At 50.2% G+C, this 24945-nt stretch overlaps 12 protein-coding genes and 4 non-coding genes across 16 annotated transcripts; 8 read left to right on the forward strand and 8 right to left on the reverse strand.

The window, feature by feature from the left end:
• Positions 1 to 1951: 1951 nt before the first annotated feature.
• DL89DRAFT_267968 (uncharacterized protein) lies at positions 1952 to 2217 on the reverse strand (the record flags this gene model as incomplete). The annotated part of the gene is made up of 1 exon (XM_040887739.1): positions 1952 to 2217. A coding segment is annotated over one exon (173 nt), but the record flags the coding sequence as incomplete, so codon positions are not given.
• Positions 2218 to 2604: 387 nt separating this feature from the next.
• DL89DRAFT_267969 (uncharacterized protein) lies at positions 2605 to 3046 on the reverse strand. Its single transcript, XM_040887740.1, has one exon. The coding sequence runs from the start codon at positions 3039 to 3041 to the stop codon at positions 2823 to 2825; it is 219 nt and encodes a 72-aa protein (XP_040742661.1). The 5' UTR covers positions 3042 to 3046; the 3' UTR covers positions 2605 to 2822.
• A 12-nt stretch (positions 3047 to 3058) lies between these two features.
• On the forward strand, positions 3059 to 3131 carry DL89DRAFT_t90. The gene has a single exon. It is a non-coding gene; the product is annotated as a tRNA-Thr (tRNA).
• Positions 3132 to 3255: 124 nt separating this feature from the next.
• On the reverse strand, positions 3256 to 3327 carry DL89DRAFT_t102. The gene has a single exon. It is a non-coding gene; the product is annotated as a tRNA-Pro (tRNA).
• Positions 3328 to 3937: 610 nt separating this feature from the next.
• DL89DRAFT_t91 lies at positions 3938 to 4011 on the forward strand. The gene has a single exon. It is a non-coding gene; the product is annotated as a tRNA-Ile (tRNA).
• An 11-nt stretch (positions 4012 to 4022) lies between these two features.
• DL89DRAFT_267971 (WD40 repeat-like protein) lies at positions 4023 to 5922 on the reverse strand. The gene is given in 4 exon segments (XM_040887741.1): positions 4023 to 4181; positions 4219 to 4945; positions 4971 to 5038; positions 5058 to 5922. The coding sequence occupies 4 exon segments, from the start codon at positions 5872 to 5874 to the stop codon at positions 4057 to 4059; spliced, it is 1737 nt and encodes a 578-aa protein (XP_040742662.1). The 5' UTR covers positions 5875 to 5922; the 3' UTR covers positions 4023 to 4056.
• Positions 5923 to 6360: 438 nt separating this feature from the next.
• Positions 6361 to 7247, forward strand: DL89DRAFT_278410 (glycoside hydrolase; the record flags this gene model as incomplete). Its single annotated transcript, XM_040889499.1, has 1 exon — positions 6361 to 7247. The coding sequence occupies exon 1, from the start codon at positions 6456 to 6458 to the stop codon at positions 7245 to 7247; it is 792 nt and encodes a 263-aa protein (XP_040742663.1). The 5' UTR covers positions 6361 to 6455.
• Positions 7248 to 7988: 741 nt separating this feature from the next.
• DL89DRAFT_168567 (uncharacterized protein) lies at positions 7989 to 9010 on the forward strand. The gene has a single exon (XM_040883753.1). It carries the CDS (start codon positions 8083 to 8085, stop codon positions 8674 to 8676), a length of 594 nt encoding a protein of 197 aa, XP_040742664.1. The 5' UTR covers positions 7989 to 8082; the 3' UTR covers positions 8677 to 9010.
• DL89DRAFT_267972 (uncharacterized protein) lies at positions 8952 to 9852 on the forward strand (the record flags this gene model as incomplete). Its single annotated transcript, XM_040887742.1, has 3 exons — positions 8952 to 9251; positions 9316 to 9404; positions 9460 to 9852. Coding segments are annotated over 3 exons (782 nt in total), but the record flags the coding sequence as incomplete, so codon positions are not given.
• An 880-nt stretch (positions 9853 to 10732) lies between these two features.
• DL89DRAFT_267973 (uncharacterized protein) lies at positions 10733 to 12597 on the forward strand. The gene is given in 5 exon segments (XM_040887743.1): positions 10733 to 10938; positions 10991 to 11196; positions 11218 to 11324; positions 11392 to 12062; positions 12082 to 12597. 5 exon segments carry the CDS (start codon positions 10804 to 10806, stop codon positions 12523 to 12525), a joined length of 1563 nt encoding a protein of 520 aa, XP_040742666.1. The 5' UTR covers positions 10733 to 10803; the 3' UTR covers positions 12526 to 12597.
• A 396-nt stretch (positions 12598 to 12993) lies between these two features.
• DL89DRAFT_284303 (uncharacterized protein) lies at positions 12994 to 16214 on the forward strand (the record flags this gene model as incomplete). Its single annotated transcript, XM_040889776.1, has 7 exons — positions 12994 to 13065; positions 13095 to 13160; positions 13187 to 13257; positions 13384 to 13481; positions 13519 to 15269; positions 15313 to 15742; positions 15780 to 16214. The coding sequence occupies 7 exons, from the start codon at positions 12994 to 12996 to the stop codon at positions 16067 to 16069; spliced, it is 2778 nt and encodes a 925-aa protein (XP_040742667.1). The 3' UTR covers positions 16070 to 16214.
• A 179-nt stretch (positions 16215 to 16393) lies between these two features.
• Positions 16394 to 17480, forward strand: DL89DRAFT_267975 (NAD(P)-binding protein). Its single transcript, XM_040887744.1, has one exon. It carries the CDS (start codon positions 16440 to 16442, stop codon positions 17472 to 17474), a length of 1035 nt encoding a protein of 344 aa, XP_040742668.1. The 5' UTR covers positions 16394 to 16439; the 3' UTR covers positions 17475 to 17480.
• Positions 17481 to 20005: 2525 nt separating this feature from the next.
• Positions 20006 to 22070, reverse strand: DL89DRAFT_278412 (putative cytochrome P450 monooxygenase; the record flags this gene model as incomplete). Its single annotated transcript, XM_040889500.1, has 2 exons — positions 20006 to 21480; positions 22052 to 22070. The coding sequence occupies 2 exons, from the start codon at positions 22068 to 22070 to the stop codon at positions 20009 to 20011; spliced, it is 1491 nt and encodes a 496-aa protein (XP_040742669.1).
• On the reverse strand, positions 22069 to 22878 carry DL89DRAFT_267989 (uncharacterized protein; the record flags this gene model as incomplete). The annotated part of the gene is made up of 1 exon (XM_040887745.1): positions 22069 to 22878. A coding segment is annotated over exon 1 (237 nt), but the record flags the coding sequence as incomplete, so codon positions are not given.
• A 57-nt stretch (positions 22879 to 22935) lies between these two features.
• DL89DRAFT_t101 lies at positions 22936 to 23009 on the reverse strand. The gene has a single exon. It is a non-coding gene; the product is annotated as a tRNA-Asn (tRNA).
• Positions 23010 to 24029: 1020 nt separating this feature from the next.
• On the reverse strand, positions 24030 to 24874 carry DL89DRAFT_284306 (uncharacterized protein). Its single transcript, XM_040889777.1, has one exon. The coding sequence runs from the start codon at positions 24724 to 24726 to the stop codon at positions 24151 to 24153; it is 576 nt and encodes a 191-aa protein (XP_040742671.1). The 5' UTR covers positions 24727 to 24874; the 3' UTR covers positions 24030 to 24150.
• Positions 24875 to 24945: the final 71 nt, after the last annotated feature.

Raw genomic sequence — 24945 nt, forward strand, 5'->3', positions numbered from 1 at the left:
AGGATAAGAGGAAAAAGAAATAAGAAATGAGTAGTGAAAGATACCTTATATGTGAGTATATATGTAATTTTTGTATAGTGCAGATTCCAAATAAGCTGCTAAGCAATGGTATCTTAATCTAGAAATGTGCAAGCAGTGAGTGTATCAACAATAGAAAGTGACAGAGTCAAGGAATATATATTGATAAAGAAAGCTAAAGAAAAGTAGGAAGGGAGAGGTGAGCACAAAGGTTTTATACTATTGCTCTGGTGGCACAGCCAAATAGAAGAGGAATGAAAAAAGAAAAACAGGAAAAAAATATGTGGTTCATAGTAATCAGATCTTGATATTCTAACAGTTGTTTGCTTTAACAAGTACTAAGTGCACAGATATGAGTTAAGTGTTATTTGATTTGTACTAAATCTGCTCTATTCCATTGATGGTGAATAATTTAGATATATGAAAAACCTATTAACTTAGGGAATGAGTGGTTTTAGAATATATAGAAAGTATAACTTCTTGAATTGACAGAGGGGAAGAAGGAAGGCTGGTCATCCATCTGGGCCATTATACATATGCATTTTGGCCTTGTCTATGGTGGTGCAGGGGGACTCTAGACCCTGGATGTCAACAAAACCTACTGGAAAATACTACTGAATCTAAGAGCTACTGCCATATTGTTGTACTTTTATATGGATCCAGTGGAGGCATCTATCATTGTTGAACATACAATGACCTGACACAGATCCCAATTATTTATAGGCCATAAGGACTAAATCACAGCTTTCTGGGCCACTGGTCCTTACTCCTATTTTTATCAATATCTACCTCAAACCCAGTGTTGTATAACTGATCCTGATCCCTAGATCCATACCACAGTGCATACACAAGAGTATAGTGGCCCCACTATATAGTTCAGTATATGCCAGCATGTCAGCAGCCCTCCTCAGTTTCTTTACTGTCACTAGTTATATACAACCTTAAGTTACCAGTATCACAACACTCAGTATGCGAAAATATTGCAAAAGGACAGCTTCAATGATTTCTTATATCAGTTGGTGATCACCCTGATATGTCCACTGGTTTGTAGCTGATCTATAGAATGCCTGACACAAGGTCACGGCAATACAATAACATATGACAATGTTGTGCATCTGTGATGTCTGGGCTTGAAGCTCCAAGTCGAGCCCCCAAATTGTCCAAATTGTCTGATGCTTGAGTGATCATCAAGGACTAACTGCTACTGCGCCACCTGATATACCACATATGGGTAGTATGTATGTTGCGACCTTCTATGGTTGTGCATAAGTACCTGAAGCTAACAAATGTAGTTGACATCGCTATGTTGTGCAGGGTAATATCCTACTATAAAACGTATGGATTATTGACAGACAAGATGAGATGAGAATGACCGATGACTGATGACTGCCAAATAGACTTTCTATATTTATGATTTGATTTTGTTGACATTCGGGGTCTGGAGTCCCCCTGCGCTACCATAGACAAGGCCAAAATGCATATGTACAAAGGCCCAGACAGATGACCAGCCTTCCTTCTTCCCCTCTGTCAATTCGAGAAGTTATACTTTCCATATATTCTATAACCACTTATTCCCCAAGTTAACAGATTTCAATTTATATTATTTTCAAGCACCAGTATGACAACGCCCACTTCTGCAAGAATGCCAAGGGTTGCAAATACCATGAGACCGAATGCCCCTCAACCCTCTGTGGGAGCAGTTATCCCCGACCAGGAGGAAATGCTACTCACTGCAGACACAATAGCTGTTATGTTGGTGGCAGAGGAAGCAACGGAGTGGAGCTCAGGGCTGGACAAACTGCTCCCGGATGTGTCCGAGTCAGATGATGTAGCAGGAGGACAGAGTCAGGGAATCTTGTCAAGTTCGGGTCGAAGTTCAAATAAATGCTATTCAAACTTGAAACAGGGTTAAGATGGGTTGAAACAGAATATACGAGTAGGGAACTCTAGTAGACACTAGATGATGAGTTGTCTTATGGTCTTGTCAAATCGAAGCATATATATGCTTCGATGCACTAGCATCTTGCTAGTGACATTGTGTTGCATGAACGACGGGAATACTGGTCACTGGTCCTTGCGGCATAAAAGTACTGCATTGTTGTACCACCTGCGGGCTTGGATCTGTGGGAGCTGGGTCAGGGGATATCGTGGGAGTTCGAGCCGAGTCATTATGCTCATACTCATTGGATTCGAGCATAATATAGCATAACAATTGTTATGCCCATCGTTGATGATCATGAACATGTCGCAGATATGCTCCTAGATCAAGATCAAGATCAAGACATGCGAGACCCACGACTGCCCCGCATCTCTTCTTCTGTTTCAGTCTCAATCCCACAAGACCAGTTTTATTCCCATGTGACAATGGTTGACCCAGTTACGGGGATTCCTATTGTCCATGCAGCCCCGAGACCATAGCTCAAGTGTGCATCAGTATATATAAGTGCACATCTTATACATGCACATAGAGAGAAGGCGAACTCGGATCCTGTCTTTGACTTTGATTTCCTGAATATAACAATCTCTGACTCAAGCTCTTCTTTCTATTCGGCTCAATCATTATCACCTGGGCCAGGTGATAACACATGTTATCGCTCGGTGGGAGTGATAATATGCTAGCAAAGGAGCTAGCGTCGGAAGAGCTCGAACCGGAGCTCGGACATCGGGGAGAGAAGGTTGGGATTGTAACGGGTTATATTGGGAAACAGGGTCTGAGTCAAGGAATATTCGGGGGCTTGTTGTTCTTGTCTTGTCCTGTCGGTCTGACTTCTCCATATATATGGAGTAGTCAACGAGTGTCTTGGCTACGCTTTAGGTGTAGCATATACGATAGGAATTCCTGTGTTAGGATCCGTAAGAGGAGCATAAAGGGCGGACTTGTTCCGTAGACGAGGCAGTGTACTTGTGTTTATATTGCGAGTGGAACCTTGTGCGTGTGTGACGTTGTCTTGGCCCGGGTCTTGATCTTGATCTTGATCTCGCAGGTGGGCTTCGTCATGTTCATGCTCATCCGAGTTGAGCATAACACACAATATAAGATGCCTTCTTGGCTCAGTTGGCAGAGCGTCTGCCTAGTAAGCAGAAGGTCGCCAGTTCGATTCTGGCAGAAGGCAGGCCATCATTTTGCTATCCCTAGCCTCGATGTGGCAAAGGTTAAGCACAACTGTATCTATTTTTTTGTTTGGCCAGGGTCGATGTCCACAAAAAACTTCTATGAAGTGAACTTGTGCAAAAATGGGGCTCTGCCGGGGATTGAACCCGGGACCTCTCGCACCCTAAGCGAGAATCATACCGCTAGACCACAGAACCAAGTATGCATTATGTCTATCGTGTCATGTCGTAATCGGTCCATGGTCGGATCATGACATGGTTACACAAAGCAACCGGACCAAATTATTTCTTTTACCTCCGTTCTTTTGCCGCTGTTCCGTTATCCGCGCTAGCCATCCCGACTATCGCGGGTCAAGCTGACTCCCGCGAATGGATTCGATATATGTCCGACGCCCGATGTCTACCAACGAATGACCTCTGATATGTATAGATCGGCTCTATCGGGATGTAAGAGCACTATCCCGCGGGCGCCCGGCAGCCGATAACAGCATGTATTATACTCCGTTTGCCGAAGTCCATCCCGCCGAATGAGTATAAATACGGCTATGAGCAGTGAGCAACTTTTAGTTTTATTGTCTACTTTTTAGTATATGATCTCGTTAAGGAACAGTTCGCTGGGTTATATTTCTAATTAGTTTTCCAAGTTATCAAGTCAGGACCGTTACAAGCGAGACAAGTGAGACAAACGAGAAAAGCAACTACAATGTCCTTCATGACCGATCCAGACAGTGCTGGTGATCGACCCACTGATCAAGCCTCTCCTTCACCTCTTTTAAATCCCACAATTTATCGGTGAAAATTGGATTCGGCTCGCTTAGCTCAGTCGGTTAGAGCGACGTGCTAATAACGCGTAGGTCACAGGTTCGACCCCTGTAGTGAGCATACTATTTTTGCTTTATTTTATTTCCACCATTTTACTTCCGAGGATCACTTTGCCCCGTTAAACATCATGGGCACAAATGAGACCTTACCGCTGGCCCAAGCAACGGTGAGCAGGGCACCAGGCTCAAAGGTTGGCGCAAAGCCAAACCACACGGGGGCTGGTAGACCGACTCGCACGCGTTTCTTGCTGGTTGCGGGCTTTTCCACCTTGAGTGATGATTTCGGCTGGTTGTCCGTCGCCATTATCGTCGGCGTGAGGCTTTTGCTGCTTGCCCCAGTTTGGCCCACGGATGTAGCCAAGTGGGCTCAGCACATGGGCGTCACCTCCTGCTCGGAACAGTGGGGCGGTGTTGACCATGTATGCAGCCAGCAGCGTGACATCAGATGAAGTGGCGTCTGCGTCAAAGCCAGCCACCAAGCGCTGGCCGGTTGGGTCCAGGGCCAGCGACCGAATCGCACCACCGACCCGGATGCTCTCGGTTGCATCATCGACCGCTGTTGTCGCATGCCCCTCGAATGTCGATACCACAGATATGTCGACCTCCAGCGTGGGCGGCCCCATGTACACTGCCAGCGCAAAAATTGACGAGCTGTTGACCACCGAGAAGAACGCAGACCGCGAGTCGGGCGACCACACAAGCTGTGATACATTGGCTGGGAAGTCCGACCACACGCGTGACCCCCACGACTCGGTCTCCCATAGGCGTAGTTGATTGTTGGCATGCGTTGATGCCACATAGCTGCCACTGGGGCTAACAGAGATACTTAGTGTTGCGGCCCGCGATGTGCTGCCAGACCGTCTCAGTGGAGTGGCTGTCTCCAGCGCTGTGTCCCAGACTGTCAAGTGCCCATGTGTCTGGTGTCCTGTGATAAGCCACTGTCCGTCAGGTGCAAACGCTAGAGCCGACACGCTGGTGCTCGAACGCGGAATAAGCTGAACTTTTATTCATCGGTCGCACCTGGTTGCTGTGCAATGCCGACTCTGAGACATCGGGGAGTGGTGGGAACGAGAGAAGCGACATCCATGCTGAAAGATGGGACTGTACCCAAACTGGGAGCAGTGGCAGACTGCGCGCTATTGTAGCCCGAAGCCGGTGCTCCAGGAAGAAGCTTCCACAGGCACACACCCGAGCGACAGCCTACTGCCAGCGTATACCCGTTGCAAGGCTGCCACGCCATCGACGTGATCCCTTGCATGTGCACGTTCTCCAGTATGTTGGCACACCAGGTGTCGTTGGCCAGATCGTACAGGAGTACCGTGTCTGTAGCGCGGTGGGCAACAGCAATCAGCGACCGGTGCGGATGCCAGGCGATGCATGAAATGGGTCCTTCGATGTTTGTCATAATGCTTCGCTGGCCTTCGGCCTCTTCAGCCTCCATCTGGGCTGCTAACGCGGCCGACGCAGTCCCGTTAACACTGCCAAGCACGATCCTCGCCACCGGCGCTGGCATGCAGCTCTCGGCAAGCCGCAGCAAATCCAGACGCCGCTGGTCTGTGAAGGTCGATGCATGTTGCTTAATGTTCCATAGCCAGAGTACACTGTTGACAAATGTAGCTACCGCTGACCCGTTGCTATCAGCTGCAGTTGCTCCTGCAACGCTATTGGTATTGTTCAGCTCTGACTGCAAGAGAATCGACTCTTTGCTGACTGCTGACTGCGCTGTACGGAGTTTGAGAGCCTCTGGAACCAGTATGTGTGGGAATGCAATTCCGCCGTCTTGCACATACTGAAGCAGGCTGGTGTCGTCGCCATTTTTCAGCTGGATAAATTTCATGTCAGATTCGCCCACTGTTACAGACTCCGTCGATGGCGGACGCAGGCCGCATTGTTCAAAAGTCGTAGCCACCCGGTACGAATTCATGGTCTCTTTAGAAAAACAAGTAGCGAGTAAATTTGTTGAGAAGAGAGCGCTGACGACGAAGAAAAATGAAGACAGCCCATCCACGCGCAATTTCTTGTTTGCTCAAGCGAAACACACGGCGATTGTCTGATCACCGTTGATTCTCAATCAGCTGAATCCAGGTAGCTGAATGTTCGTTAGCTCACTGGACCAGTGGTCGAACAGAGTTGACACGTGATTATAACCTCAGCCTTGTAGATAGACCACTCCAAAGTCAGCACTACTATTTTCTTGAGAATTTGCATCGGCGGTGGCCTACCCCGCACATTTCTGGACCATCTCACGAGTGCACGCATGTTTGGATCAGAAAGGCTACTACTCATATTCAGTCTGACAACGACCCGAGTATGTGGAGTGTCGACCAAACCAAAGAATGCTGCTGTTGACTATATGGTATCTGGCAGCTGCGACTTGCAAAATCCAACTCTTGCCCTATCACCCTTCCCTATCCCTCGAACCTTTGCTCTAACCGTGCATTAATATCCTTACTCACTCATTGACTACAAGTACATGCTTGCGAAACTAGTGCTCTTGCTGCTCCTATGCAGCAGCAGCAGCGTTGTTGTTGTGAAACGCGCGGAGAGTTCAATATCAACTGTAACTCGAATCTCGTAATGTACTGGGGTCAGAATAGCCACGGTGTAACCAACCCAGGCGAGAATCAGCTACCACTAGACGAGTATTGTGACAAAGAGTCGGGCGATGTCCTGGTGCTCTCATTCCTGTCCGAGTTCAACGCCGATGGCTTGCACCCGCCGGGTCTGAATCTAGCAAACGCGTGCGTCACAACCTTTACCAACACTACATTGCTTCACTGTCCGAATATTGGCAGGGCTATCACCCACTGCCAGAAACAGGGAAAAATTATTCTTCTCTCCATGGGTGGTGCCGCCGGCGCCTATGGGTTTGCCGATGATACGCAGGCTGAGCGATACGCCGACAAGCTTTGGGACCTATTCCTTGGTGGTAACTCTATGACCCGGCCATTCGACGATGCGATAATTGACGGTGTGGATCTGGACATCGAGGGCGGGTCGTCGATCGGTTACGTGCGGTTTGTGCAGCGCATGCGCGAGCGATTCATCGAGATTCCGAACCGTCGGTTCTATGTGTCCGCTGCTCCACAATGCCCATACCCCGATTTCTACACCGGCCCAGTTCTTGACAACGCCTACCTCGACATGGTGTTTGTGCAGTTCTACAATAACTACTGTGGCGTCGACAAGCCTAACTGGTTCAACTACGAGCAGTGGCATAACTGGGCGACCAATGTTGCACCGAACAAGGATGTCCGCATCTATATGGGCGTTCCTGGATCGCCGACTGCTGCCTAGCACAGGGTATATTGAGGGTGGTGCCTTGGAGGAGATCGTAAATGCAACCCGCAAACAGTTTGGTACATTCGGTGGCCTGATGGTCTGGGATGCGTCGCAAGCAGAGACCAATCGCGTATCACAGGACTTCACGTTCGCAAAGATGGCTGCCAAGCTGCTCGACTCGGATAAAAAGTGTACAGACGGTTCATTACCGAGTTCACCGGTGCCCGTGGTTGAAACCCAAACTACCACGTACATGGTGTCACAGACTGAGGTTATCACGACAACCGCCAACAACACAGCCTCGGGATTATCCAGTGTCAACTGGTTCGTCAAGCTCTGTTTCGGTGCCAGGCAGCTATTCGAGTTCCCCTGTGTCTGCCACCGGATCGTCTGAGGTGTCCGAATCCAAAAGTTCGTCCACTGCATCCAATGACACAAAGGGTGTCCAGGAGTCAAACACAGGCCCAAAGACTATCGTGCTTCCACCTCTAACGCAGGCGGCATCATCTAATTCCAGCAGCAGCTCTTTGTCTGATTCCACTACGGTAACGGATGCATCGAAAGCAATTATGTCTACTATTATAGATGAGGATGGTGCGGAAACAGTTCATAACAAACTTCCTGGTTACCGGTGGCAGACCTTCTGGGATGACTTTCATCATCAAGCGGTAGTGGGTCAGACACCAGTGAGACCGGATATGTCAGTTGCTGAAGCAGGAGGCGATACAGAAACGACCGATACCACCAACGACACAACTGGAGACATCCAGCGGCGATTCGTCCACACCAGCAGCTGATAGCGCCGATAGCGCCGATAGCACCGATAGCACCGATAGTACCGATAGTACCGATGGCACAGATCCTGGAACAGCTGTTGGATACAAATAACGATAGCTCGCCTACGGATACCAGCGACTCTCCGTCTCAAGGCAGCGTCGATGACGGCCCGGTTACCGTCGATGTCACGGTCACAGGCGACGGCATGGAGACTACTAGCACAGCGACAACCAAACTCATCCACAAGACCAGCACCAGGACGCGCCGAGTCCACCTTGTTACCAGGCATGTCACCAAGCGTGTCCACAAGTTCCCTAACCCAGCTGGTGTTGCGACCCTGGAAGAAACTGCATCGCCAACCAACAAGACCACATCAATTGTGACTCCGACATTCCCGCTGCCCATCGCCCGTTGCCCGCGCGCGGATCAGCCATGTGTAGGCGCTGGATTTGCCTGTAATGGGTACGAGTTCGGCCAGTGCATCAACAACCGCTGGCTAATGCGACCATGCAGTAACGATCGAGCGACTGCCTGTTTCAATGCTGGCCCAGACCTGATTGCTTGCGACTTCACCAAGGGCAGGTCGCTGCAGGTGTGTGATGATATTCTATCTCCTTTACCAGTTTGGCCGACTCGCATCCAATGTCCTGTTCCTGCGTGCTACTGACCAGGAGCGTGCCCTGAATACTCCGGTGTACCCAGTACCTAGCTCAACTTTGCCGTCAAGCACCAAGGTGCGCTAAGAAGAAGAAGGATGACGACGACGACGACGACGACAACGATAGCGATACTGAGGATGACGATGACGACTATGTCTACAACAAGTACGGCGAGAAGAAGAAGAACACGTCGTCGACGTCGTCATCAACCAACATGGAGCTTATCAAGGAGTCGGCTGGTATCAACCTTATCGACGATCACAACCGGCGCGAGGACCCAGCGATGCTGATGGCCAAAGATCCTGAGGCATACTATGGCCCTGACGGCCATGTGCGGGCTGTTGGTGGTAATGTAGTCGACGACATGCGGAAGCACCCCAAGTACCGTCCTAAGGATGAGCCTTACGACGAGAATCCACCAGTCGATGACCCCGAAGAGGGTGATGAGTACTCGGAGGGCGATGAGTTCATGCGCAAGCGTGATTACGGTGCTTGGGACGAAGAGCCCATGTCTGATAGCTCAGTTCCGTTGGCTGCGCCAATCTCAGGCACGGAGGCTGAGAAGGGCATGCATGACCAGCTGGTTAAGCGAGGCGCCTAGTGACCTGACCGGTGCTGGAGTAACGATGGCTCATATCAACGACAAGGATTGGCGCTCACAGCTCGAGGACTTCTATGCCATCTATGCACTCTATGCAGCGCTGGCAGGCACATCTAAGGATATGCAGCGGCAGCAGTTTGAGCGTGCCTATGATCGACCATATCGACGGCGACTTCTTGATCCCACCCAGGATGACGATCAAGTCTGGCTTCCCCATGCTCGCGCGCTTCACCTTTGTCCCACTGCGTGGTGAGGATAAGGACTTTTTGCACCATCGCACCAAGGACGGGCTAGTCGAAGAGGATGTCCTGGTCATTGTCCGCATGCTGACCAACGAGCCGATTCCGAAGCGCTGGCGCATTGCACTGCCCATTAACCTCAATGCGACAATGCTGCATACCAGCCGTGGTATGTTCTTCTCTGGAGATAACGTGTCGCCAGAATTGAAGTCCATCTATCAGCAGCGTGTGACATTCTACAACAAGCATATCCGCATTAACACAAACAAGAAACAGACTGGTATCGAAAACCAGCGGCTGGACGACATGGCGGCCGGACACAGCTCTAATGACACATCAGTGCGGTCTGACACCAACGACTTTGCCTAAGGGACCCGATGACAGCAACCTGAAGCGCAACTTGATTGTGCCTTCGGTGATTTCACAGATCCTGCACAGCAAGCCTGACGATCCGCTGCCGCCCGAGCTCCTTTACGAGCCTATTCCCAACGACCCTGCCGGTCACCTGTACGAGGTCAGATCTAACCCGGAGACCGAAAGTGAAAAGAAAATGGCCCTGTACTTCACTATCCGCGTCAAAACCAGGCCCGCACCTGGCGCCCATGTCATCAGCGCGCTGCCACACCCTATTCTCAGCTTCATTACCTCGTACTAGCTCTCAATCTCGTCCTTTTATTATCAATTCACTTTCTTAAATTACACCCTCTATTTGCAATAAACCAGGCAGCTCTGCAACACCATTCTCGTGTGTATAGGTCAGTTCGTCTCAACTAAATAGGGGGTTGTTTCAGGCAATACCAGCCATTGATTATTGGTGTGTTTCTATAGTTCTCCAAGCGCCTGGTCTCTATGTTTTTGCTGATGTGGGGAGGCACTATGATTATTAGGCAATAATACACGCTGTTTTGTATCCGAACTAAGACCCTGTTCTCTGATGTTCGAGCCTGCTTGTGGGGTTCGCCTGCCTATAGGGGCTCTGTCTTGGATGCAGCACTCCTGAGATTCACTAGGCATGTCTGTCAGCAGGCCATAAAGGGGTTTACACCAAGTAGATTCTTCTGAATCCTAGATAATTCATCTTGTCCTTTCGTCGTTGCTCTCTATACCATATCCCTAGTTACTTGATATTCCGACCAATGCGCTATTTATATATCGCTTCAGGGGTTCTAACCATGTTCGGCTTGGCCGTCCAGCTAGCGAGCATTGCTGTGTCACGGGCAAATGCGACCAGCACTGAGGCACGGCTGGTGGCAGGCAACGAATACACCCTGTTCTGGTGCGGTGTCACTGGCACCATGCTCTCATGGACTGCTTTCCATCTGACAGCCAAGGCTTTTCAGCCAGAGTACACCGGATCTACTGCCAGAAACCTCAAGATGGGCAAGTTTGTGCTTGGTGTGCACACTCGTGTTACCCTCTGGTCAATCAATGTTGCATTCGACTTTCGCCATCGCACTGGCTCTCATTACGCTTATGTTCAAGCAAGCCGACCATCAGCTTCCGGTCTGGGCTTTATTTACCTTCTTCCTTCCGGTACTGGCATCGGCGATCGTGCTGCCTGTCGTATACAAGGAATACATGGCGAAAAACTCGATAGTGGAAGAGCTTGTCGACAATTTGGTATTGCCGCGCGAAAAGATCTTGGACGATGCACCAATCTCATCGTATATGACGTTGAAGACAGGACGGTCTCTTAGCCCCAAAACCAGACCGGCAGCAGTCATTGAGAGCGGATCAACTAAATTCAGCATGTATACCGGAGAGTCGTTTCCATTGTCTCAGCAGTATATTCGTAGCCCACTGAGTATTGCGTGGAGTCCTCCCCAGATGCGAGCGATCCGCGAGCTAGAGGCCGAGATTGTTGGATCTGAATTCTACCCCAGATTCACCGCAAACGCTGCCTTCCCAGGTGTCATCTGATGAAGATAGTCCCCGACTGTTGGCTCGCATCGGCCGTGCACTGCTTTCTGTTATCGAGTGTAGCATCTTGGCGTCTGTCCTGTCGATGACTTCGATGGTCTTGAGCATCCTTCTGCTGACTTCAGTCTCGCGCCAGCATCAGTATTCAACACATACTCCACTCATATACGGCAAGGCTGCCTCAGAGCTGGTCTCAATGAGCAGTTACGCAGATCATTCGCCAAGAATTGCTGTGTTTTGTTCCGGTCAGCGGCAGCCGCGCACAAAGGGTGGTGTTTTTGCACCCCAGCACGCAACAATACTCATTGAACACCCTATTGGGTATCCGTCACTGGTCGCTCGTTCGCTGCAGTTGTACTTTGTCGAGCATGGGCGCCGTGTCTGTATTTATGACCGTCCGGGATACATGGCCTCGCCGCTCGGATTTGCACCAGTGGCTCCGGAAGCAGTACATAAAGCACTCAGCCAGGAACTTTACGCCATAGGTGAATCTGGTCCGTTCTATGTCATTGGTGTTGACTCGGGGTCGGAGTTTGCGATGCTATTCCCGCACGACGATTATGTCTCGACTATTGGGATGGCGCTGGTCAGGCCAACACAGCTGGCTGTTGCAGGGCTTCTTTCAAATGGAACTGTGGCCTGAGCGCATGGAGCTGGCCAAACTCATGATCAAACACGAAGTGCTTGCCACCGATCGGCAGCGCTCGCTTGAGACCTTGGACAATCTCCGGCTACTTTCTGCTATTGGCTTTCTGTCGTCTGGCATACCCGCTGAGGCTACGATCCATGAATCTGACCGTGCACTGGCAGAATGGGCCTTTGCGAACCCGAACATGGCACAGATTCAGTACTTTGAACAGGTGAAGGTCGGGATGCTGGCAGATACAATTGAGGAAGAGATACAGCTCAGCAGCAACACAAAGAGTATTCCAGTGGCAGTATTCGGCTTGGCACAAGATGCAGCAAAACGGAGCTTGTTCTCTAAGCTCTTGTCGAGCGCATTCGAGATCGAGTTGAGCGAATCCAATTCCGACAAACCGCTGACGCTGGGCACCATTGGCGAGCAAGTATCATGGCACATTCAGAGAATACACTAAGAGTGCCGTGTTCTTCACCAGCCCAAGCCCAATTGTGCATTGCTTCAAACTTGTTCCAATCATATGCACCCGAAAATAAATGTATGCCAGCATGCAGTTGTGGATGCTGACAAAAACAATGCCATGGCTTGTGATGCACATATGCAATGACGAAGAAAGCTTGCCAAGACCACCATCCGAGCAGATTAGTGTCCATCCGCCACTTGCTAAATATCTATTTTGTCGCTATGTTTCAGGTTATGTCAGATTCAGAATCCAGCTGGCTTTTGGCCAATGGAATCGCCTTCGTTGGCTATGGGGCTAGGAAAAGCCAGCTACGTTCCCGTATATGTTGCGTGGCAATCACGTTCAACAGTGTATCCAAAAAATGCCTTTCGGCCAATTTTTAGCGCGGACATGTATCTGTCGCCGAGAAAATCAAGGCTTGGTGGTGACTGTGCCATCTTTCTCCGCATTTCTCGGATCAACATGCCTTGCATCATGGGTGTCTTGAAAGCATGGTGGAATTCGATATTAGCAAAGAAATTGCAATCGTGCATAGTATGCTCATCGCCTTGTTGGGTTCGTAGGTGTCCACACCTTGGTTTATGCCTACTTGCATCGTGTCTTGTCAGCAGCTCGCACCGAGTGCAGTTGTACGAGAACATATCTCTAACAATAGTCCTGGCTGAAAGCCGAAGAGTGCGTGTGCATATGCATGCTGCAAGCAGCCCGCATATCTGCCCTTGGCAGGTGCGTGAATGGGGTGTTTGGTGGCTAAAAGCGAGCGCAGTCCGCCGCAGACAAACAATGCGGAGGGGCACAGATACATATAAAAATAGACCTTCCCTACTAGCTCCATGCACTCATTCGCGCCAGAATTACCAGCTCCCCGCTGCCTTCTATTCAGTATACCCTCCTTTTCGCCTCTACTTACGCTCCTTCTAATCCAACCTTCGTTGCTATTGAGCATGAAAGTAACGTGTGGTATCCTTGCACTTGTGTTCCTCTCAGCCACTGCTGAGGCTCTTGCTATTGGCGACTCAAACCCGGCTCTGTTTTCCAAGCGTGATACCAGCGCGTGTCCTGGCTACAAGGTTGTCTATAAGCAAGACACTGCGACTGGATTCGCTGCATCACTCACGCTCGCCGGCACGCCCTGCAATGTCTATGGCAAGGACATCAGCGACCTGAAGCTCGATGTGCGCTACGATTCAAAAAACCGCCTCCAAGTACATGTGCAGGACACTGCTGGCAAGCAGTTCCAGATCCCCAGCTCAGCCCATGCTTTGAACAATGGCCCCGGCGTCAGCAGCAGTGGCAGCAGCTTAAAGTTCAACTACTTCCAGGACCCCAAGAACGGCTTTGGCTTCAAGGTGTCGCGCGGCAAGGACACGATTTTCGATACCACCGGACACCCGCTGATCTTTGAGGATCAGTACATCGAAGTGACGTCCAATCTGCCCAGAGATGCTAACATCTACGGTATCGGCGAGACGCCCGACTGGTTCCGGCGCAGTACAACCAACAACACTAAAACTCTATGGGCCCATGAAGCCTCTTCCATCCTTGGCCAGAACGTCTATGGCTCGCATTCGATCCACATGGAGCTGCGCAATAACAAGTTCCACGGCGCTTACCTGCACAACTCGCACGGCATGGATATAGTGCTTGATAACAATGCAATCCAGTACCGGGTGCTGGGCGGAACCGCCGACTTTTACTTCTTCAATGGGCCGACGGCACTTGATGTCATTGACCAGTACACCGATCTAGTTGGTCGTCCAGGCCGCATTCCGTACTGGGCACTGGGATTCCACAATTGCCACTATGGGTATGCAAATGTCTGGGAAGTAGAAGAGGTTGTGGCCAATTACTCCAAGGCCAATATTCCGCTCGAATCGCAGTGGGCAGATATTGACTACAAAGACAGATTCCTCGAGTTCACCTTCAGCCCCACAAACTTCCCGCTCAGTGAGATGCAGCGGTTTATTGGGCAGCTCCATGGAAATAACCAGAAAATGGTGCTCATCACCCACCCATCGGTTCATCGCAATTCTTCTTATGGACCCTATGCGCGCGGCAAGGCACAGGATGTATTCATCAAGAACCCCGATGGGTCGGACTATGTTAGCCAAGCTTGGCCGGGGTATGTCCTGTTCCCCGACTGGTTCTCCGCTAATGCCAATGACTGGTGGGCAGGCGAGATCGCACGCTTCCTTGATCAGCTTCCACTGGATGGCCTCTGGTTAGATATGAACGAAGCGTCTGCCTTTTGCACTGGTAGCTGTGGCTCTGGTATCCCTGAGGAGGTGATCCCACCATTCCCCTTTGACCTTGACCCTCCTCCTCCTCACCGCCCGCTCAACACCAGCAATACACTTTTGGTGCCGCCATACGCAATTCACAACCGTGAGATTGAGCTTTCGGATGTGACCATCGAGACAACAGCTGTTCACGCCAACGGCGCGACCGAGTACAGCACGCACAACCTCTTCAGCTACATGCATGCCAAGGCTTCACACAATGCCCTGCTGAAGTACCGGCCCAACCAGCGCCCATTCCTGCTCAGTCCTGGAACAAGGCCTGGTTCGGGCGCCTTTACTGGCCACTGGACTGGTGATAATGCGGCTACCTTTAAGGACTTGCATATCACTATTGCGTCTATGCTCGACTTTGGCATATTTGGTATCCCGATGATCGGCTCCGATATCTGCGGCTTCTCTGGAGATACCACCGAGGAGCTGTGTGCGCGTTGGGCCGAGGTTGGCGCTTTCTATCCGTTTGCCCGCGACCACTATTTGGCAGGGTCGTTGCCACACGAATTATATCGCTGGGAGTCCGTGGCCGAGGCTAGCCGTCGTGCCCTGGGCATCCGGATACACTCTGCTGCCGTACTTCTACACTGCAAACCAATATGCTGTCGAGAAGGGCTGGCCGATTGCCCGTCCCCTTGTGTTTGAGTTCCCAAGCGCCTCGCAGACTGTCGGCATCGACACGCAGTTCCTTATTGGTGACGGCGTTCTGATTTCCCCGGTCCTAACTGAGGGCGCCACCACTGTTGACGCCTTCTTCCCTGCTGGTGTCTGGTACGACTGGTACAACTACAAGGCCATCTGGGCGTCCAGCAATGTTGTGAAGCTTGATGCCCCACTTGAGCACGTCAACGTGCACATTCGCGGCGGCAAGATCATCCCGGCCCAGGTTCCAGCCATGACCACGGCTGAGTCGCGCAAGGGTGACTTCTCAATTATCGTTGCCTGCTAATGTTGAAGGTTCGGCTGAGGGCAAGCTGTACTGGGACGATGGTGAGACCCTGAGCACCGCACACAGGTGGGTCAGCTTTGCCTATCATGACTACAACCTGGCCATTAGCTCGACTAGTGGCAGCTACACGGTGTCACCTCCCCTGACCAAGATTGTCCTGCTGGGTGTTGGCGGTGTCACGTCTGTCAAGGCCAACGGAGTTTCGGTTAAGGCTAAATTCACTACACAGAACAACAGCACAGTCATCGAGGGGCTGAAAATCAGCCTCAGTGCCAACACCAAGATCAGGTTTGCTTAAATACGTGTCTCAAATAATTACATTCCGTCACGCTTGCTATCCTGATGCTGTAAAAGCTGCTACACATGGCAAACCGATTGCCTTCAATCTTACAAACATCATAACTATGCCGGTGTAAATCGCAATAATAAGAAAACAACGCGTGGGCACTAATTGGCTAACAAAACAGACGATCGCTTTGTCTATTGCTTGTATAATGTTAGTCGCCATGGATCATCAGCCGATGTTTTATAAAATGAAGTGCCACTATCTTGTTTTGAAGCTGAGTATAGAAGCAACCGCATCTTCCGCGTCGTCCTCTGTTTTCTCAGCTTTCCGCCTCGTCTATTGCAGCTTTTTTTACTTATTAATTGGCCGTTTACTCTCGAATATGCTTCTGACAAAAATCGCAAACACCCTTGTTTACGGCCCTATGTGCGCAATGGCGCGCTGTGGACCGCTTATCTACCTTGGTGGTCTCATTGGTAGCTCGATTGACTTCAACTACTCGCTTATCTCCAAGGCATTTGTCGATTCGCAACAGGTCATCGACGATTATGTGCAATCGGCGATTTCTACGAATCCAGGCAAAGGGCGGGTTGCAGTTGTAACTGGAGCCAATTCTGGTATTGGTTTCGAGATCGCCAAGGCTATTGGACGTGCTGGATACCAGACCATCCTTGCGTGCCGCAACCAGAGACTGGGGGAAGATGCACTGAAAAGGATAGTGGAAGAGACTAAGTTGGATAACTTTGAATTGATGGCCCTCGATCTCGCCTCGTTCAAGTCGATCGATAGATTCCTTGTGGAATTCAAGCAAAAGTACCACTCGCTGCATATTCTGGTCAACAACGCCGGGGTATTTCCAAGCGCATATGGCACAACCACCGATGGAATCGAGTTGCAGTTTGGAGTTAACCATGTTGGCCCATTTTACCTTACCACCGCCCTTTTGGAACTGATAAAGCAGAGCGGAGGTTCCCGTATTGTCAACACGTCGTCCTTCCTGGCATATATCGCTCCGCGCGTAGACACGTCCCTGGTCACCAATAAGGATCTGTACAACACAGGCGCTGCATACAGCAACTCCAAGCTTGCTGTCGCCATTTTCACCACTGCCCTTGCTAGGAAACTTGAAGGAAGCAATGTAACAGTCAACTCGATCCATCCGGGGTACGTGGCGACCAACATCTTCCGTGATATGAGCTTTGTCACAAAGATCCAGAATGCGCTATTTATCAACCCTACCCAAGGTGCCTTAACATCGATATACGCTGCCCTTTCGCCAGAGGCTGCCATTTTTACAGGGAAATTTCTTGTCCGCTGCCAAGAGAACATGGATCATCCATCAACCATGAGCATCAGCGAGCAAGACGAGATGTGGGCGTTTACTGAAGAGCTTATCAAGCAACATTCATTCAAGTAATCCTAGTAGCCAGACTACAAGTGCTTCAATTAAACAACACATATTTTAGAAATTGAGCGAAAAGGGTTTCCTATTCAACTACAGTTAAACGCTGCGCAGTATTTAGTATACACACGACTCTATATGGTATGCTAGAAATTCTTTTTGAGTTTAAAGCAATCCTGTGTGCTTTAATTCTAAGCAACCTCAATTATAATTGGTTTCAGCGAAGATACTATAGTTGCTCTGCTCGCGATGCGAGCTCGGCTGCTAGTCAGCATGGGTTGACACGTCGATAAGAGCATCACGGCGAACCGGTCATTTGAACGTGTCGGATGGTTGTTGGTGTAATGGCGATCATGGACATCTCCCATCTTGGTGGCCTGCTCAGCGCAGGCGCTTCAGCGCTGGTTCGCTGCTGCTGGCAGCAGAATCGCCTGAAGCTGCCGCACGCCTCTTGCGCGGGTTCTTTGTTTCAGGGGTGGTGCCAGAAGCATTGGCAGCAATGGCTGTAGAGCGACAGAACCGTTCAGGAATACTGCCGGAATCACAGAGTGACTAGAAAATGAGTCTGAAGTTTAGAACTGCTGCGAGATCGCGGTTCAAGAGCTGAGACGAATAGACTCGCCTGTATTGTGCCATAGCCCGCTTACATGGCTCGCTTGTACAGCGGAGAAGGCCATGGCACTTCACAGCTGGGCTCTTCGATCTCTGGTAGGGCCGCGGGTTGGGAACATGCCGGAATGTCTGCTGCTGCAGCCGATGCACCTGCAAGTGAATCAGCCGCTACTGCTGCCAGTTGCTGCAGTGGCCTCTGTTTCATCTGATGGCATCTTCACAGCTTCACGCGCAGTCTTCTTGGCCAATTTTTCGCCCTTTTCTGCTGCTTTCCTTGCCTCTGTTGCTGCCCTCTTTGCTGCGTTGATCTTGGTAACCTCCTCACGTGTTTTCGAAACAAACACCTGCTTGATTATTTGCTTGTCTAAGCGCACATGGCCTGGGATCCATGATGTCCGCAGAGGCAAGCATTGGGGAGGAGACTTGCCAAGCTGCTCATTCTCGATAAGCTGGCATAGGCGAATGTATGCACGCAGATGCTTAAGTGGATTTGCCTTGGCATCATAGTATCGGCTGTCTTTGGCGAATCTGTACTTGGCATCATAGGCATTAAGGACTGGTGCCAGCTTGTTGTAGATTGCAAGCATCGGTGGGGTGAGCACACTGATATCAGGGTGCCTAGAGGCAACTGCCTGGCGGAGCTTCTGTGCAGGTGTATAGATACACACTTGACATGTGTTATTGAACTCAGCCTTGGACACATTGCCCATTGTACTGTGCAGTGTGTTTTTGCGGCTGCGAATATCAATCAATTTGGCCAGAATCCGCTGTAGGCAGGTGCCATAGTGCAACACAATGTTGTTCTTGTATGCTGTCATCAGCTCGGTATCTACGTATGTCACCACCTGATTCATTTCGCATACACCATGTAGCTCAATATCGCCATTATGCAATAGATAATCATAAATATGGTATCTAACTACATCACCGAAATCTGCGCTCGACAGTTCTGACCTGTCCTTCCGGTTGACGAAATCCTCGGCAGATATGACAGTCTTCACCTTCAGGTTACAATAAATGAATAAATAAATAAAACGAAAGAATCCCTTTTTCACAAGTATTGAAGGGTCAAAAGCATCATAATCAGCTAGTTGATGGAGTAGTATCCATCGTGCAAGCATGTATGTATGCTCTTTGATGATAATGACGCTGTGTACAAATTGCTCTAGGCAGGGCAACATAGAATCACGGAAGCCAATACCACCAAGCGATGTCTTTATGACAGCAGTGCTGCGGGTAATATTCATCTGAGAAATTCGGTAGGCAAGTAAGAAGAGAAATGATGCTGTTCAGTTTCGCTGTATTGCGTATGCATAGCATTAAGAATGTTTTATTAGAAATTATCTGACTTGCATGGTTCTTGGGGCCCTTAGCACTGATACAGTCTCTCGAATCAGTCTATACAGACTGGGTCCATTCTGGCCCAAATACTACTGCTTACGCATGTTCATAAGACAAATTAATTTATAAAATAAATCCACAAATATTGCATGATCGCTAGAAGAGCTACATGACCTTATTCAATAGATGCTCATAAATAAATATCCTGAGTGTTGCGCAGCCGGTGATGACCACCATGATGACATCATGGAAGTTATCAAGCCGACTGACAATGAGAGCAGCTCTTGCGCTGAACCAGTGGAGATATCTAGTGGAGACCTGTGACCACTACAATAACAACTCGTCACCCTGGTTTCACCGATGAGGTCAGATGCCGCACAAGATCAAGAAAGGAGTTTACGGAGCAAGCCACCCAAACTCGTGTTGAAGCTTAAGAGTTTTATCTTTTAACCAATTTAAAAGGTTCTAACGGACGGTCGGACACTTTTTGGACTATAAAATCTTTCGACTATAAAATCTTATATATAGGTAAAGATAAAGATAGCAGATTACAAGCCACTAGACAAAGGTTGGTATAATTACTTCACTTTGAATAATCATTCAACGTGCTTCTTGATAACAAGACGGCAGTCACGCTCCGGGTTAGCTGACGCAGTGATGATAAAGTGCCTGCTCTCCATCTTCTTCGGGTACCCGCGCTCATCGAGGACCTTTGGCCCTAGATGGGTGTAATCATCAGGTAGCGACCAGTCGTAGTCCTTAAGCATGTTGGCAAAGATAGTCAGCATCTCCATCCAAGAGAGGTTCCGGCCAGTGCATACTCGGACACCAGAGCTGAAGGCAAAGAAGTTGCGCCTTGCCTCGCTGTTGCCGACGAACCTGTCGGGGTTGTACTTGTATGGCTCAGGCCACATATCCTTGTTCATTGCCGCACCTCGGAAGTTTATGTGGAGTTCGGTGCCGCCTGGCAAGTAATGACCCTGGAACGTCACCCCACCAGAAGGAATAGAGCGCGGCAACTGCCCGCCGATCACCGGGCACAGGCGCAGCGACTCGTAAATACATGCCTCGGTGAACGGCAGCTTCTCCCTGGCATCAGCGTAGGTAATGAGATGGCCGGAGTCGAACTGGCTGCGAATCTCGTCCACAGCTCTCCTGTAGATATCAGGGTGCAACATAAGCAAATGGGTTGTCCAAGCAAGCGTGTTCGCTGTAGTGTCGATGCCAGCACCCAGCATCAGCATGCTCTCAACTTGGATTTCGGTTTCGCTCATCCGGATCTTGGAATGCGGGTCTTCGGCATCAAGGAATGCCTGGAGAAGGTCTACCGGCTTCTCTGCTCCGCTATCGAGTATCGCGCGACGCCTGTTTATCAGACGCCTAACAGCCCGCGTAGCCCTTCCAAAGTTATCTTCCAATCCACGCACCAGTAGCGAAAAGGGGAACGCCTTGAGTATCGGAAACACCGCCTTGTGCATATGCAGCATCATCGAGTCTTGGACCCATTTAATCGGGACAACATTGTCGGTTTTAATGCACTCCAACTCTTGACCACACATGAGGGCGCCGATTACGTCGAGTGTTGTGAGCATATATGACATGCTGTAGTTGATTTCGATATTCCCTTTAGCCTCGGCTTCAATCTGTGCGTCCCATTTCTCCTTGAGTGCCTGGTACCCGGCTTTCAGAATCGTCGGCTCCATATTTTGCAGATACCCCAGGTTGAAGAAGGGTCCGACTTGACGTTTGCGAATGCCAACAAGGTCTGCGTTGCTGGAGCTGAGAATGTTTTCGATTCCGAACAAGTGGAATGCGTGGTAAAACTCGGGCTTAGCAAAGGCGTGGGTGCTTAGGGCTGACTTCAGGTCCACGAGATTCGACAGAGATACGGCATTCGGTCCGCATACATAAAGGTCGCCGTACTTTTCGTAGTCGTGCATCGCGTATTTGCTCATCTTTCCTGACATACCAATATACCCCAGTCGAATATTTGATAGACGGGCGAAGAAGGGTCCAGGGATATTGCGGAGAGGCGAGAGACAGAGGGCATAAACTAGCTTGTACCCAACTAGAGCAGCAGCAGCAGCTAGTAGGTGGGTGGGCGTTATCGAACTGTAAAGAGATGCACACATCTCCTTCCATTCAAGGTCCTGAAGAGCGCTTAGAAGAGACATTGAAAGAGGCATCGGAAATGACCAAGGTGAAAAATAAAAATAGAGACATAGGTGCCCACCCCCATCGGCCACAGATTTAAGGGAAGGTCCGACATACCGTTGAGCAACAGCGACAGCGTGAAAGCACAGGAGGGTATGTACAAACCACAATACAGTATTCCCGCTCGAGTGCAAGAATAATAATTGCTGAATCTCCGCCAGGACAAGCCATGCAGCCCTATGCTGTTCCCACTATTGGAGTTTGTTGGAATGTTTCCCATAGGTCCTCGAGACAATTGTCGTTTGTAGTGGCTGAATAGGAAGTGGCGTGCATTGTTGGCGCTCTACATCACAAAAACCTGAATTATTGGGTGGCATAGACAAGCAAGTGTGATTACTAGATCGGCCTCAGGGTGTAAGGATGATGGAAAAGTGCATACAGCAATCAACTGCATGTGGACAGCAATGCGGCAAGCGGCCCCTCACAAGTGAGTGGGTATATCATAATTTATTTGACATGGGCTGGGGTGAAGAAACATGCGGATGGCAGCTTGGAGAATGCATGCCCTTTTGAATGCACGTGCTGCGTGCTTTTGGTGGTTGGCGAAACTAGGTGTCGGGAGAACGAGCCGGCAGATCGAGTCGGTATGTGTGGTATGTACATGTGCGATGCAGAGGCAGTGGATGCGATGGTTAGCACCCACGGCCACTGAGGCATAAGGCGCATGTGCACTCGCGGTCGCAGAGGACAAGAGCAGTGTTGGTGGTCGGTGCGAGCATCTTGACAGGCAGATCGAGCGCTGGAACTGGAGGGAGACGAGGGGTGTGCAGGAGCTGTATAAAGAGCCAGAGGACCAGCTGATACCGGGGAGCCGGTGGATTTATAGCAAAGACTGGTCGGCATGCAGAAACCAGAGCCGGGCTGCGTCGCTTCATATTAAACCTAATGCAAGCAGCATGCCGCTGTTACCCCAAACCAACAGCCCCTATTTACCTGTTTTCGACAGCATCGGCAACAACTGGCGTGATTTGCAAGCAGCAGCGCCACGCCGGATGTTGCGGGCCGTTCCCAAAAAGGCTAAATTAGCAACGCAACTCTATCTAGAGGCGTGCGGCGGTTTTTCCGTTGGGCTGAGCTGCTTCGGGGACTGTGAATGACGAATGGTAACAAAAAGAGAAACAAAGGCGGTATCAAGGGGCTGGATAAATAGCTGCAGGCGGGTGCGTGTGTGCGTGTGTGCATGTGTGCATGTGTGAGGTGGGACACCCAGCAAACAAAACGAGCCAACAAAGAACGGCTTACAGCGCAGCCCAGCCCCAAGCAAAAAAAAAAAAGAAGAAAAGAGGTTGTGGAGAGCAGGCAAAAAGATCGCTCTCGGATAGGCTCGAACTATCAACCTCCTGATTAACAGTCAGACGCGCTAACCAGTTGCGCCACGAAAGCAGACCTGGCACCAAAGCCAATTTCTGATATTTCGGGAAAATAATGTCTTCATAAAGGAATTGGCAGCTGCCTCAACTTATCGCTGTTTGCCACGGTCTACATAGCTCTTGACTAGAGTATAAATATACCGCCTGGCAACACAGGCACGTGCACGTGGATTGACCAACACCAGCTATCATTTGTGTCACTGACGCAAAGAGAGTACATGTTAGACCATGATCTAGTGCTGTGGTCTGCGTATTCTGTTGTGATTTCATTAGCCTTATGTGCTCCAGCATATTCCAATACTTCTTATCTAATGTTGTTGCAACTTTTATTGCATATGCTTTTGTTCCTATCCTACCACTATTTGGCCATTTCTCCTTATCGACGCCTGCTGCATCCTCTACACAGACTACATGCGCACTAATTCTTGCGAGTATACGAGACAGGACGAGCTGTTAACCCCTCACCATGGGTTATGCTGAACAGCCTCACCCCTTGGCTCTGCTCCACCTCACAATAGGTGCGTACCACGCTCCCAGATTGGCAATTCCACGGCGGATATTTGAGATGCTCATAGGCTGAAGTCAGCAGCACCTGCGCTTCACTCGCCATAGCTGCGCGCTCTTCGTTGCCTGCAGTCCAAATACCATGGCCATTTCCAGCCGATTATCGATTGTTGAGAAAAGAAATGTATTGTGCAAAGAGATGGCTATAAACAGATGGGTTTTGGTAGCCAAAGGCGCCAATCGGCGTACAGCAGGCTTGGTTCTGGGTGGTCAGAGGATGACAGAAGCCAGGGTTCCCTTGACATCTCAGCACTTTTCGCCGATGCTGCACAGGCTGCACGAGCACTCGCGGTCGCAGGTGTGGAGGACAAAGGACGGCAGCGAATTCATCGTTTTCAGTGGATTTTGAGTTGGGAGACGAGTGCAGAGGGTGTGAGGTGGTGAGATGCAGGAGAGAGGAGTTGCCTGGGCACCAATTCGGTCGGCTTTTATACGCAACAGATCGGCGGCGACCGGCTGCGGTTCCTGACTGTGAGAGCCCGGCAGAACCCCCAAACATGCCGCTCACAGTGGTGAGGTCTTCAGATTTATTTACTGAATCCAGGAGGTTCATATTAGTCCTCCATTATCTGTGTTTCAAATCCTTAGGCTCAGCAGCATTCACCCAAGGACACCCCCGTTCTGGAGACAGAGAATTCTTTATACAATTGCTTGCTACATGTTTGGGTAAAGTAAACTCCCCCAGCAAAACGGCAGCAGCACGCCGCCACCGCCCGCTCCAAAAGGATAAATCGAAGAGCCGCACATTGTCTGCACAAGACACCCCCAGCCCTACACCTGCCCGTAGCCGCCATAGTGGCCGCCGGTGTGCATTTTATATTGCCAAAGGGAGAAAATTCATGTATGCAGCACCGCGAGTTCGCGATTGGCAGGCCAGACTCTGGTAACTGCGTATTCCATGTTGGGAGCAGCCACTGCTGCTCACTTTGAAACCTGCAGGAGCTGGGCCGAGGTAAGCTGGAGCTGGCGGGCGCACTCCAGCAGATTATGTATCTGGTTCGACTTGTCCACGGCCTCGGCGTATAGGCGGTCGCGCTCCTCTTGCAGTTTGCTCCGCTGGTCGGCCGAATCGCTGCTGTCGAGCTGGGGACCAGAAGTATCGGGATCAAGGGCAACAGCAAGCTCGCGTGCCCGCTGCCACGATGCCTTGTATTGGGCCCGGGCATCCTCCAGCCCCTTCAGCAGCTCTGCTGTCTCGCTGCCGCTTACGAATGCGTCGATTTGCACCATGTGAGTATTGACTTTCTTTGCCTGGTCGAACAGGCGGGCTGTATCGCGCATGAGCTCCTGGACAGCTGCCGATGCCTGCTTCATTGATGTAGATGGCTATGTGAGGCAATAGATAAGTGTAAAGTTGTGCCAGATATTTAGCAGCGAAGCGATAA

The sequence above is a fragment of the Linderina pennispora genome (assembly GCF_002104995.1).
Source record: "Linderina pennispora strain ATCC 12442 chromosome Unknown DL89scaffold_8, whole genome shotgun sequence".
NCBI classification, from domain to species: Eukaryota; Fungi; Kickxellomycota; class Kickxellomycetes; order Kickxellales; family Kickxellaceae; genus Linderina; species Linderina pennispora.